At 42.8% G+C, this 14612-nt stretch overlaps 1 protein-coding gene across 1 annotated transcript in view; it reads left to right on the top strand.

The window, feature by feature from the left end:
• The first annotated feature begins 294 nt into the window (after positions 1-294).
• LOC129866915 (CD44 antigen-like) overlaps positions 295-14612 on the top strand; it is a 34708-nt gene continuing 20390 nt past the window's right edge. Inside the window, exon 1 of the mRNA XM_055939943.1 lies at positions 295-653. Within this exon, the coding sequence (XP_055795918.1) occupies positions 587-653 (67 nt within the window). The 5' untranslated portion in view covers positions 295-586. The remainder of the gene's footprint in view (positions 654-14612) is intronic.

The raw sequence follows: 14612 nt of genomic DNA on the forward strand, positions 1-14612 counted from the left end.
AGGTTTACTGGAGAAAAATGAGATTAAATGAAAGCAGAGCAAGGAGTGAACAAAAGACCAGATGCACTCAGAAACTGTTGCTGTCAGAGACAGAATTTAAGAAAGGTAGAAGAGGGAGTGAAGGAGAGGGGATAGTCAGCAAAACACAAGAGAGGGGCACCTTCCAAGCTAATAAAAAATAAAAAACAAACAGTGACAGGAAGGAGAAAAGAGAGTGTGAGAGAGAAAAAGAGAGAGGCTGCACAAGGTAGGGAAGGAGGGGGGGAGGAAGCAAGAGAGGGAGAAGCAGAAGGGTGTGTACACACCGGCACCACCCTCTTCCCCCTTCTGCCTGTGTGTCACTAAGCTCTGAAACCCTCTCTCACACACAGAATATAAAAAAGTTGGCTAAAGTCAGTCTCAGCTCCAATAGCTACCAGACACCCACAACAACCTCTCTCTCTTTTTATCGCTCTCTCTCTCTCTCACACACACACACCACCCCTCACTCCTGGCACAGAGAAGACAGGACCACTGGAGAGACCATACACACCTCCTCCTCCTCCTCCAGTCACTCACCCAGCCATCGCCAGACGCTAAGCCCAGGATGTGGACTTTGCTCTTGGGGGTCACCTTTGGATTACTGGCCTCCTCCAGGTCGGAACCGGCTCAAGGTGAGGGCACTGCATCTCTCTCTGCTCAGCGGATACCTCTTTGTCTGGGGCTTTTTTCCTCTGGTTTCAGCCTGGAAACACTCTCCTTTGTTGGTGGATTTTATGGCTAGACAGTTGATGAGCATGTATAGTGTGTCTATTTGTGTGTAAGGAGAGAGAACGATAGGCTGGGGCAGTGCCAAATGGATGTGTAGACGCTGGTAAAGCAATGTGCGCTAGGCTACACTAGCTTACGTCTGGCAGTCTGAGACTCATGACAGCACAGACACAAAGGAGACAGTTGCTTGTGCTCTCTCACACACGCACACTCAGACACACACTTACCGGAGAGTGTGTTAGGGAAAACGATGAGCCCATTCCGGGCAGCTGCTCTTTTCTCATGCTTTCAGACAGTTATCTTGGTATTGTATTGCCACTGTAGCCTTCAGAAAGCATCTATCTGCTCTTCATTCAATGTGAGGGTACGAAAGAGCTCTACTCATTGTCTGACCACAGCTTAGGGATATGTCGATGTGCTTTAATGCTAATTTTCTAATTCAAAGGAAGAAATTCATAAATTCCTCTGCATCTCTTTCTCTTTAATTTTCTTTGGCTTTCGCTCCCTCATGCTTTCAGTGAGGGATCTTGATTGGATGTATGTCAAAGGGGCATCTTTTTGAGGAGGGGAAGTTGGTGCTGAATCAAACAGGTCTGGCTTAGTCTCGCTCTCTTTGACTTGGCTGGGTGGGGGGAGGGGAGGGGTATCACTGTGCCTCCTCTCTGGCTCTGTGCCATTATACAGCTATAAATATGAACGGTTTAAAGGCAAACAAGAGAGGAGGTATAAGGTAGTTTGTGCGTGTGTGTTGTATGTGTTTAAAGGTTTAGAAACAAAGGGGTGTGTGCTCACATTTCCCCCATGTGTTCCTACTGTATATTTGTTTGCCCAGTGGTTTAAGCTTAGGGCATGCAGTGTTGTAAGAAACTGATAGCTGTGTGTGCGTGTGTCTATGTGCGTGTGTGTGTGTGTGCGCGCGCGCGTGTGTGTTAACAGTAATTGGGTGTCTGGCGAATGCAGTCCTGGGGTGGTTACAGCTCGTCCTACCCTGGCCTTGTCTTTGAACCCTACATGTGCTGCAGTCTTTCCTCCTAAAGCACACCATTAACAACAGGACTCATGGACATGTGTTTCGTCCAGACATCCATGTAAACCAAGATCCTATTAATGGAAGCTTTTTACAATGGCTCTCGCATTACTGTGGATCCAGTCCACATGTGGTTCTGTAAATGTCCAAGGCAATAGGAGGTACCTTGAAATGTGACCTTCAGAAAATGTTTTGCTCTCCTACCCATTCTGGTTAATGACGCCTCCTATTGGATCCACTTTTTAAAAATAATGTTCTGCTTTAGACACACTCACTCGCAAACACACACAAAAAAACATTCATGCAACATCCATGCATGTCCATGTTATAGAAATATTATGATGGCTGTTTTCATCGCTAGGTTGTTTGCTCAGGGTGACTTGGCTAGTGGCCAGCTTTACTCCGCTCCTCAGAGCATGTTAGACAAGCCCTGTAAGATCAGATCCTGGCTAAAGGAATGCACAGGGCCAGATCAGGCTGTGTCCGTCCAGGCTGGACACACACACCATCGAGGCCAGCCGGCCCCCAGTCTGTGTGCATGTATTGGCTCCCCTGGCGTAACTACCCCTCCCGTACCTGTGGGTGTCACATTTCAAGTTGAGGGTCGGTGAGAGGCCCCTGTGGACCAGGACTAGGGCCTCACAAAGAGGGCTTGTGCCCATGCAAGCTGGGAGTACTGTCACCTGCCATCTGATCTGCATGGACACGTGCTTGACCCTTGTACTACCCTCCTCTAGCTTTCTCTACCAACCAACCACCCGTAGGTGTCACAGCCTGGCCATCACTAAATTCAGCAATTGCTTTTCTTCCCTTTTCATTGAGTTTCAGCCTCATCCCCCTCTCCAGTGCTTTTGGTGGCCCCTTCTCTCAGTCAGAAGCTGATCTGCATTTGAACTGTATTTCAGCCCTACTGTATCTCCCAGAACGTTGTTCAACCAATTAATTACGCTGTAATGCCTCTCTGTGAGTCTCAGGCTCGCCGGTAGCAAGGCTGTACCCCCGGCCCTGCATTCTCTTCCCTGATCATATACACTGCAGTCTTTGTAGCCCAGGCAAAGCTTCTCCAAAGGCCTCTCTCTGTAATGTATACAGATCCTTAATGCATGAGGCAAGCCCAGCCATCTCTAACCCCACCCCCCCAAATCTCCAACCAGACTACATTTTGTAATTGGTACCAATACAGCGGCTGTAGCTAAGTGTATTTTTCTATGGCATTTCTGTGAGCTTTCACTGCGAGTCGGTAATCATGTAATAACTCAAATGTTTTCTCAATTTGGATGTAAGAGGTGGGAGCTGAAAGTCTTTGAAAGACATAATGGTGAAAATGAGCGGTCACTGAGATTTGAGAAGCAGAACCTCTTCATGCCAAGCCTTCAAAAAAGTAAGAGAAGAAGAAAGGCGGAAAAAGGGAGGGTCGGAGAAAGGTTGAGGAGAGGGAGAGAAAAAGAGAGTCCTTCAGGTGACTTTGCTTTGGTGAGTTTTGTGTGAGAGGGATCTCATGTTTCTCCTGTACCACTGGTCTATTAGCTCTGTGGATCTTGTGACCAGCAGAGTGAGGGCTAGCCACAACATACATGCTGACAGCACCGTCTTCTACTGAGAGAGAGATGAACAGAAAGAACATGGTTCACAAGATCAATGTCACACTGATGTTGCCAGAGTTTGTGAGAAATGTACACTCTTAGAAAAAGGGTTCCAACAGGATTCTTTGCAGAAGGAACCATTTTCTTTGAAAGAACCCTTTTTGGAAGACGAGGGTTCTTTGTAAGGCAAAGTGTTCTACCTAGAATATTTGTCATCCTAAGAACCGTTTTTTGTTGTAAGACTGGGTTCTTTGATATTCTTTGGGAGGCCAGAATGATTATTTGGAAGGCAAAAAGGGTTTTGCATAGAACCCTTCTGAATCTGAATAAGCTTTTTTATTGTAAATATTTTTCTTTCTTTTAAATAGTGCCTGAGCATTAGTCAGTGTTTAAACTTTACCATCAGGAGTTTGAATAATCTGATCCATTTAAAAAGATAGGTGTGAGAATGGTTTAAACTGTACCTACTATATATGGGAATATTTTTGCATTTATTTGGTATGTCCTTACATTTTTTTATATATACACTACTGACATATTTGATATTTGAGAGAGAGAGATGCATCAGAGAAATTCAGACAGGTGGGAAAGAGCTGTTTGGCTTTCAAGTCTGATAAGACAGCTAGGAGAGCACAAACTGCAAATTGACTAATGTGTGTGGTGGTGGTTGCCAGTGTACAGTGTTTACTAGAGTATGTGGTGTAATATGCTGTGTATAGCAATAGGAGAGAGAGGAGCCTTTCTCTTCCAGTCAGAGCACCTGGAGGTTCTGGCATGCGCTAAAAGCTCCCTTTTCTCCTAGCTAGCAGCCTCTGTATATCCAGACCCTCTGTGGTCTCTGGCCCTTTCAACTCCATTAACTGACAATAGCAGCTTTTCTAGAGTCACTGCCTTGGAATAGCAGGATCTTGGAGTGACAAAGCAGCACATGGCCACTCTCCTTGCATGCTAATGGTAACACCTCTGAATCATGGGTTCCCTCTCTTTTCAGTCGTCCAAACGCTGTGTTCACTTTGATCCACTCTGGGCAGGTCTGTGATGCCAGGGGTTGTTTTTCTCAAGTTTAGAGACATTGTGGTGTGTGTGGGTATGTTTGTGTGGTTGGGGAGGGGTTTGTGGTTGTGAGTCTGTGCATGTGTCTCTGTGCCCAACCGTCACTAATGGTAAAGTAACTTCCTGTTCAACTTCCTGCCTCTGCTAGGACTCTAGTGTACACCAAAGGGCTGGGCCAGGCAGCTAAACTGATGCCCTAAACATGTGTTTACTTTCTAAATGTGATACATCATCAGTTAACGTACCGGGTTGATAAGGGAACTGCTGTGAGTGCATTGACTCTCCACAACTCTGTGATGTGGGTGGCAAAGCAAACTGCAGTCGGACAGGTAGAAGATCTAAGCCAACTATTATACGCTCACCTATCCACTCCAAACAACCACCCTACTTTTATTTTTTTTACTTAATTAGCTATCTGTCTCATGTAACCATATTAAATGTAAGATCTCATAATTTACTGAACAAAATATAAACGCAACATGTAAATGTTGGTCCCATGTTTGATGAGCTGAAATAAAAGATCCCAGAAATGTTCCATTAGCACAAGAAGCTTATTTCTCTCAAATTTTGTGCACAATTTTGTTTACAGCCCTGTTAGTGAGCATTTTTCCTTTGCCAAGATAATCCATCCAATTGACAGGTGTGGCATATCAAGAAGCTGATTCAACAGCATGATCATTACACAGGTGCACCTTGTTCTGGGGACAATAAAAGGCCACTCTAAAATGTGAATTTTTGTCACATAACACAATGCCACAGATGTTTTAAAGGAAGCGTGCAATTGGCATCCTGACTGCAGGAATGAGCTGTTGCCAGAGAATGGAATTCCCTACCATGAGCCGCCTCCAAACGTCGTTTTGACAGTACTTCCAACCGGCCTCACAACCGCAGACCATGTGTAACCATGCTAGCCCAGGACCTCTACATCCGGCTTCTTCACCTGCGGAATTGTCTGAGACCATCCACCCAGACAGCTGATAAAACTGTGGGTTTGCACAAGCTGTCAGAAACCGTCTCAGGGATTCTCAACTGCATACTCGTCGCCCTTGCCTTGACCTGACTGCAGTTCGACGACGTAACCGACTTCATTGGGCAAATGGTCACCTTCGATGGCCGCTGGAGAAGTGTGCTCTTCACGGATGAATCCTGGTTTCAACTGTACCGGGCAGATGGCAGACGTCGTGTGGGCAAGCGGTTTGCTGATGTCAATGTTGTGAAAAGAGTGCCCCATGGTGGCGGTGGGGTTATGGTATGGGCACTTATAAGCAACGGACAGCGAACCAATAGCATTTTATCAATGGCAATTTGAATGTACAGAGATAGCATGAGGAGATCCTGAGAACCATTGTCGTGCCATTCATCCGCCGCCATCACCTAATGTTTCAACATAATATTACACGGCCCCATGTCGCAAGGATCTGTACACAATTCCTGGAAGCTGAAGACATCCCAGTTCTTCCATGGCTTGCATACTCACCAGAGACCTCATTGAGCATGTTTGGGATGCTCTGGATCAACGTGTATGACAGCGTATTTCAGTTCTCGCCAATATCCAGCAACTTCGCACAGCCATTGAAAATGAGTGGGACAACATTCCACAGGCCACAATCAACAGCCTGATCAACTCTATGCGAAGGAGATGTGTTGCGCTGCATGATCTACACCACAGGTGTCAAACTCATTCCACGGGGGGCCGAGTGTCTGCGGGTTTTCGCTCCTCCCTTGTACTTGATTGATGAATTAACATCACTAATTAGTTAGGAACTCCCCACACCTGGTTGTCTAGGGCTTTATTGAAAGGAAAAAACAAAAACCTGCAGACGCTAGGCCCTCCGTGGAATGAGTTTGACACCCCTGATCTACACCCCTTCTTTTCTTGTTTTACATATCTTTGACTAACAGATGCATATCCGTATTCACAGTCATGTGAAATCCATAGATTAGGGCCAAATTTATTTATTTCAATTGACTGATTTCCTGTAACTCAGTAAAACATTTTGAAAATGTTGCATTTATATTTTTGTTAAGTGTAATTTGAGTGTACTCCATTTACGTTTACTATGTTGCGTGTAGTCTATTAGACCAGGCTGAACTGTCAGATACACAAGTCAAATCATTGAGACATCAAAACAGACAGCTGTAAAATAATGAAGACAGCTAGGTTTCCATCCAATTGACGATTGATTTTCAGGCAAATATTTTTTTTATCCACATAAAAACTAAATGCAAATCTTGCCAGCATGTTTCCATAAAAATAACTTTTGCTGTTAAATTCCCATTTACCGAATAAAACATACAAGTAAAATTGGTTTCCATCGCATTTTTAACTCTTCTGATCATTTTGTCACAAATATTTTGCGTTATATATTTCGAAATTGCCCTCTCCGTTCTTGGCACGGGTGCTCTAGCCAACAGCTCGCAGATACAGTTTGGGTAGGCTAACTACACGATGAGATTATTATGGACAAAAGAGCAATATTATTTTCATTTGTGAAAAGGCAGCTAAGCTGTAATGGGTATGCTAGGAGTCGAGAAGCAAGTAAAGGGAGTGAATTTCATAATAAATGAAACAAGGAACAAAACAAGAAACACAAGTAGCGTACAGATATATAACACAGGAATAGAATCAATAACACCTGGGAAAGGAACCAAAGAGTGACAGATATAGGGGAGGTAATCAGGAAGGTGATGGAGTCCAGGTGAGTCTCATGAGGCACAGGTGCACTTAACGATGGTGGCAGGTGTACGTAATAATGAGTAAACTGGCAACAATTAGCGCCAGAGAGGGGGAGCTGTAGTAGACGTGACATAAGCATCAAGCTCATCACCATGCATTTTCACCAATACTTTCTCCTAATAAACTGCATGCTTTCCCGAGTCATAGTGGGAGGACCACAAAACAAATAAACGCGTTAATGATACGTTTACTTAAATAAGTTTACTTCGATATGAAGGCTATTATATCAACATTTGTTTATAAAGGTGTTTCCACCACCATTTCTCACATAATTAATTTTACAGACACAAAAATATCCCACCTTATCTAGCGTATTTTGTAAAGTTTACCAGAAATGTACGGTTTCCATCAGGCCTGTAGTAAAAAAATATATATATTCTACATGTACTTTGGTTGCATACAAAGGTTGGATGGAAACCTGGTTACTGAGACGATTTTTCTCTGGTATAGTAATTTGTCAGTAATTTAACAACATCAATTCAGCTGATGTTTTATTTTTCTGTGTTATCTTGAGTTCATGGACAAATTCTGTGACATTAGTGCTAGTACGAACTCGGACCCAGGTGAGAGAACCACAGCAGGCAGAAGTAATGGTAAATCCAGAATATTTACTTAAGGTCTTCAAAGCAAAACAACAAAGCAAGGGCACACGAGAACACTGAACAAAACATGAGACCTGAGCAACTGGACCTGTCCACAGAGGATCCTAAATAGCCATCCAGCAGGTGATCCCAATAAGCCCAATCAGGGTCACCTGGATACTAGATGTAACCCAAGGGTGTTCTCCAGTGACAACCTCAGGTTGTACCCTCAAGGGAGAAAACCTGACCTGTGACAAATTCAGGCCTACATTTCAAAACCAACTATTAAAGTGGCCAAGGCTGCAATCCAAACAAGTTATTTCAACCCCCTCAGCCCTCGTGCTAGCCACTTTCCCCAGGGAATCCCTGTCGAAACCGGATGCAGTTGAATTGCCATCTTAAGTGGAGGTCCAATTCACAAACGTTGCCCCCTCGGCCCTCGATTTAGCTCGAGGGAACGAGTGAAGAATTTTGATCACTTCTGGGGTAGATACAGTATGAGCCACAATTCAATGCAAACTGTAGTCACTTGTCAAACTCCGGTCACTGCGAAGTGTCACATTTTATCAACAGGTCTGTATTTTGGGCATGTCAGACAAAATTATCATGATAGCCTGCTATAAAATATATATACAATACCGTTCAAAAGTTTGGGGTCACTTAGACATTTCCTTGTTTTTGAAAGAAAAACAATTTTTTTGACCATTAAAATAACATCAAATTGATCAGAAATACAGTGTAGACATTGTTAATGTTGGAAACGATTATTGTAGCTGGAAACTGCAATTTTTTTATGGAATATCTACATAGTTATCAGCAACCATCATTCCTGTGTTCCAATGGCACGTTGTGTTAGCTAATCCAAGTTTATCATTTTAAAAGGCAAATTTATGATTAGAAAACACTTTTGCAATTATGCTAGCACTGATGATCTTCTTGGCCTTCCTGCGGCAACGGGTGTTGTAGGTGTCTTGGAAGGCAGGCAGTGTGCACCCAGTGGTGTGTTCGGCTGAGCGTACCACCCTCTTTAGCGCCTTGCGGTCCGCGGCGGTGGTGTAGCCGTAACAGGGTGTGATGCAGCCCGACAGTATGCTGTCGATGGTGCTCCTGTAGAACACTGTGAGGGCTCTCGGGGACAGACCACATTTCTTCAGCATCCTGAGTTTGAAGAGTCACTGTCATGCCTTCTTCACCATGGTGTCCGTGTGATTTCACAATTTCAGCTCCTCAGAGATGTGCAAGCCAAGAAACTTTTTGACCTTCTCCACAGCGGCCCAGTTGATAAGGATGGAATGCTCGACCTGCTTCCTCTTGAAGTTCACAATCAGCTCCTTTGTTTTGCTGAAGTTCCGTTTTTTTACCTGACACCATGCCATCAGACTGCCTACCTCCTCCCTGTAGGTCATCTCATCATTGTTGGCATTTAGACCTACTACTGTCATCAGCAAACTTGATGATAGAGTTGGAACTGTGTGAGGCCACACAGTCGTGGGTATACTGGGAGTAAAGGAGGGGACTGAGGATGCACCCTTGTGGTGCCCCTGTGTTGAGAATCAGTGTCGAGGAATTAATGTTGCTTATCTTCACCACTTGGGAGGGGGCCCGTCAGGAAGTCCAGGACCAAGTTGTATAGGGAGGAGTTCAGTCCCAGGGCTGTGAGCTTTATGGTGAGCTTAGAGGGCACTGTGGTATTGAAGGCCAAGCTGTAGTTGATGAAGAGCATTCTCACATATGTATTCCTTTTGTCCAGGTGAGTGAGGGAAGTGTGCAGTGCAATAGAGATTGCGTCGTCTGTGGATCTGTCAGGGCGGTAGGTGAATTGTAGCGCCAAACCCATGAGAAGAGAGAGAGATGGAGAGAGGCAGGTTCGGACAGAGATAGATGTAGACAGGTATTGAAGCGGGTGGCTCAGCACTAGGGGGACCCATTGCTTTCGTGGTCCATCGTCATGGTCTGTTGCTCTGCCAGTGCCCAACACTCTGGAGACACAACACAATTCTCACTTTCGCAACTGATGTTTGTGCCTGTCGCCATGGTAATCCTATATCAACAAGTACCATGGAGATAGAATATCTGGGGTGAGATATCCTGTGTGCACATGATGTTAATGCTTTTGCAGTCTGTAGATTAAAAGGCCTGACACTCTAAGAATATTGATGTTACAGTATGTGGAGGGAGATTTTTTTTTAAACTGAATAACTCAATGTCCATTGATGATCAAAGCTGTGTATAGCCAAACCCATGAGAAGAGTGATAGATGGAGGGAGAGAGAGATAGGTTCAGACAGAGATAGATGAAGACAGGCATTGAAGCGAGCGGCTCAGCCCTACGGACCTCGCTCTTGACATCCCTCTTGTCCCTACACACTTATCCTCTTGGCCTGTTATTCTGCCAGTGCCCAACACCCTGGAGACAAAAGACAAAACACAATGCTCGCTTGAACCACATCTTTCGCAACTGATGTTTGTCTCTGTCGCCATGGTAATCATGTATCAGCAAGCACCATAGGATAGGATATCTGGGGTGAGATTTCCAATGTGAGTGTGTGTGCGTGTTCATGATGTTCATGCTTTTGCAGTCTATATACATATTTATGTAGTATTTCTATCCATTTTATCCTGACTATCTTTACAAACTTCCTCAGAAGGTGAATATATGTACTATTCCCAAGTACTCGGAAGGCCCTTTTCTGGAGGTGAAATCACAACCACACTGTGAAATAACTCTTGCACTTGAATTCTTTCTGAGCACTGACTTTGCTGATTGAAGAAAATGTATAAGAGCGTGTGCTAAATGACGAAAATATAAATGTAAAAAAAGCCCCCGTTCAAACGTTTGGGGCCACTTAGAAAATATCCTTGTTTTTGAAAGAAAAACACGTTTTTTTTGTCCATTAAAATAACTTCAAATTGATCAGAAATAGAGTGTAGACATTGTTAATGTTGTAAATGACTCTTGTAGCTGGAAACGGCTGATTTTGTATGGAATATCTACATAGGCGTACATAGGCCCATTATCAGCAACCATCACTCCTGTGTTCCGATGGCACGTTGTGTTAGCTAATCAAAGATTATAATTTTAAAAGACTAATTGATCATTAGAAAGCCCTTTTGCAATTATGTTAGCACAGCTGAAAACTGTTGTCCTGATTAAAGTAGCAATTAAGCTGGACTTCTTTAGAGTAGTTGAGTATCTGGAACATCAACATTTGTGGGTTCGATTACAGGCTCAAAATGGCCAGAAACAAAGAACTTTCTTCTGAAACTCGTCAGTCTATTCTTGTTCTGAGAAATGAAGGCTATTCCATGCGAGAAATTGCCAAGAAACTGAAGATCTCGTACAACGCTGTGTAGTACTTCCTTCACAGAACAGGGCAAACTGGCTCTAACCAGAATAGAAAGAGGAGTGGGAGGCCCCGGTGCACAACTGAGCAAGAGGACAAGTACATTAGAGTGTCTAGTTTGAGAAACAGACGCTTCACAGGACCTCAACTGGCAGCTTCATTAAATAGTACCTGCAAAACACCAGTCTCAATGTAAACTGTGAAGAGGCGACTCCGGGATGTTGGCCTTCTAGGCAGAGTTCCTCTGTCCAGTGTCTGTGTTCTTTTGCCCATCTTCATCTTTTCTTTTTATTGGCCAGTCTGAGATATGGCTTTTCCTTTGCAACTCTGCCTAGAAGGCCAGCATCCCGGAGTCGCCTCTTCACTGTTGACATTGAGACTGGTGTTTTGCGGGTACTATTTAATGAAGCTGCCAGTTGAGTACTTGTGAGGCGTGTGAAACTAAGCACCTGACCTGACAAGAGCAAAGGGTCACCACAGTGACAAGGTAGAGACATGGCAATTCCCACTCGGCTGCCCCAATACTGTAGTTTCCATTTCTCATTTCGGTATGTCACAAGACTGTATGATTGTGTCACAGAATAGATTCTCACCCAGATGCAAATGTGCTGTTTACCATTTTAGGAACTGACTGTGGAAAAGTGATCAGAAGCGTCCCTTAGTGTGAAATATGATAATGATTCTGTTTGTTGCTGTGTGTGTGTTGCTATGTGTGTGTTTCTGTGTGTGTGCTTCTGTGTTTGTGTGTGGGCGTGCCACATCCTGTTAATTTGCAGTTCAACCCGTTCATTTCTGCCAGAAGATAGTTCCGTAGAACTCTCCCTTTTATCCAATGAGATAGTGTTGTTGTACCCTACAATGAGGGGCACATCAGAGAAATGTTAGCCATATTGTATTTAACCTGTCTAGGATGAGCGTGCCGCTAGCGGCACAGCCCCCCCCCCCCCCCACTGAAAAACCAGTGCCGCGAAATTCAAATAAAATATTTTTTTTAAATATTTAACTATCACACATTAAAGTCCAATACAGCTAATGAAAGACACAGATCTTGTGAATCCAGTCAACATGTCCGATTTTTAAAATGTTTTACAGGGAAGACACAATATGTAAAGATGTACATCTATTACCTAAAAACACATTAGCATAATCCACCATCTTTTATTTGTCCACCAACACCAGTAGCTATCACCAATTCGGCTAAACTAAGATATTTATAGCCCCTAACCAACAAAAAAACTCATCAGATGACAGTCTGATAACATATTTATGGTATGGGATAGGTTTTGTTAGAAAAAAGTGCATATTTCAGGTAGATGGCATAGGTTACAATTGCACCCACCGTCACAAATGGACTAGAATAATTACAATGAGCAACGTGTTTACCTAACTACTAATCATCAAACATTTCGTAAAAATACACAGCATACACTAATCGAAAGACACAGATCCTGTGAATACAGACAATATTTCAGATTTTCTAAGTGTCTTACAGCGAAAACACAATAAATCGTTATATTAGCTTAGCACATAGCACATAGCAGCCCAGCATTGATTCTAGCCAAAGTGAGCGATAAAAGTCAACATCGCCAAAATATATTAATTTTTTCACTAACCTTCTCAGAATTCTTACGATGACACTCCTGTAACATCATATTACACAATCCATATAGAGTTTGATCGAAAATGTTTATATTTAGCCACCAAAATCATGGTTAGACAATGTGAAATGTAGCTCAGCTGGTCAGAAAATGTCCTTGCGCCACTTAGACAGTGATCTACTCTTATACATAAATACTCATAAACGTGACTAAAAAATATAGGGTGGACAGGGATTGATAGACAATTTAATTCTTAATACAATTGCGGAATTACATTTTTTTAATTATCCTTACTTTTCAATACAGTTTGCGCCAAGCGAAGCTACGTCAAAAAACATGGCGTCCTAAGCCACTAACATTTTTCGACAGAAACACGATTTATCATAATAAAAATGTCCTACTTTGAGCTGTTCTTCCATCAGTATCTTGGGCAAAGGATCCTTTCTTGGGAGTAATCGTCTTTTGGTGGAAAGCTGTCCTCTTGCCATGTGGAAATGCCAACTGCGTTCGGGATGAACTGAAAAGCGTGCCCAGCTATTCACAGAGTTTCAAAAATAAATGTCCCAAAATCGCACTAAACGGACATAAATTGCTATAAAACGCTTTAAATTAACTACCTTATGATGTTTTTAACTCCTATAACGAGTAAAAAGATGACCGGAGAAATATAACAGGCTAAACTAACGCTTGGAACAGGAGCGGGTCGGTGTCCTCCACGCGCGTTACGCACCAAGAAAAGACTTGCTAGCTACAGGGTTTTTTAATTTATAGTGCCTGTGAACGCGCAATCGACCCCATTCAAATCGTCATCACGTAAAGGCATCCAGGGGAAGACGTAAGCAGTGTCCGTATAGTCATAGCAATAACAGTGCCCTTTTAACTGACTCCAGAACAGTGGCCAAAATTTCTGAAATCTGACTCCATGTCAGGGAAATTGCTGTAGAATGGGCTCTGTTCCACTTAGAGACAAAATTTCAACTCCTATAGAAACTATAGACTGTTTTCTATCCAATAATAATAATAATATGCATATTGTACGATCAAGGATTTTGTGGGAAGCCGTTTCAAAAATTACACGATTAGCATAAATAGTCACAACAGCGCCCCCATCCTCAACAGGTTTTAAACAATTGGTTACATAATCTCATCTAGTTAATTAACCTCTTGACGCACGGAACCCTTTAGTGGGATCATTTTCGTAAACAACCGCTGAATTGCAGGGCGCCAAATTTAAAAGAAATACTACAAATATTTATAATCATGAAATCACAAGTGAAATATACCAAAACACAGCTTAGCTTGTTGTTAAGGGTGCTGTTGTAATTGCAGTTTTTCATAAGTTGTGTTTAGGAAAGTTTTAACTCTATGTTTCTCTGAGGTACAGGCCAAAGAACAGGGCATGTTTACAGAAGGAGTGAAGTCATGTTTAAATCCTTGACCTTTTATACTCATGGAAATTGGCCTATGTGGATCGGGCTAAATTGAAATGTTTTTTAAAGAAGAATATTAAAAGTATACGCATAAGCATCGTAGAAATTTAAAGGGAACATTTTGGAGATTATGGAAAAATTATTACACCAAAGTTGAAGGCACAACAGTTCACCTGACACCAGACTGACACCAGACTGAATCCAAACATTACACTGTTTGGCACATTTGTTGTTAATGAAATCTGAAAATACTCTGGATACATTCAGTAACATGATGCAAATATTACTGGAAAATCTGGGATAGATGCAAGTTGCAACAAAAACGGCCCATTTTAAATCGCAATCTGGGTCAGGTAGTCATCATTTGAAAGCTTGTTCTATTATCAACATGACTACCTAAGTTATAAAATATGATCTTACAATGTCAGGCTTTCACAAGGCAATTCCGAGAAACAGTTTGTCATTTTGGTGCGCATACCCACTGTGCACACACTGGTTGAATCAAAGTTG

The sequence above is a fragment of the Salvelinus fontinalis genome, chromosome 12, assembly GCF_029448725.1.
Source record: "Salvelinus fontinalis isolate EN_2023a chromosome 12, ASM2944872v1, whole genome shotgun sequence".
NCBI lineage: Eukaryota > Metazoa > Chordata > Actinopteri > Salmoniformes > Salmonidae > Salvelinus > Salvelinus fontinalis.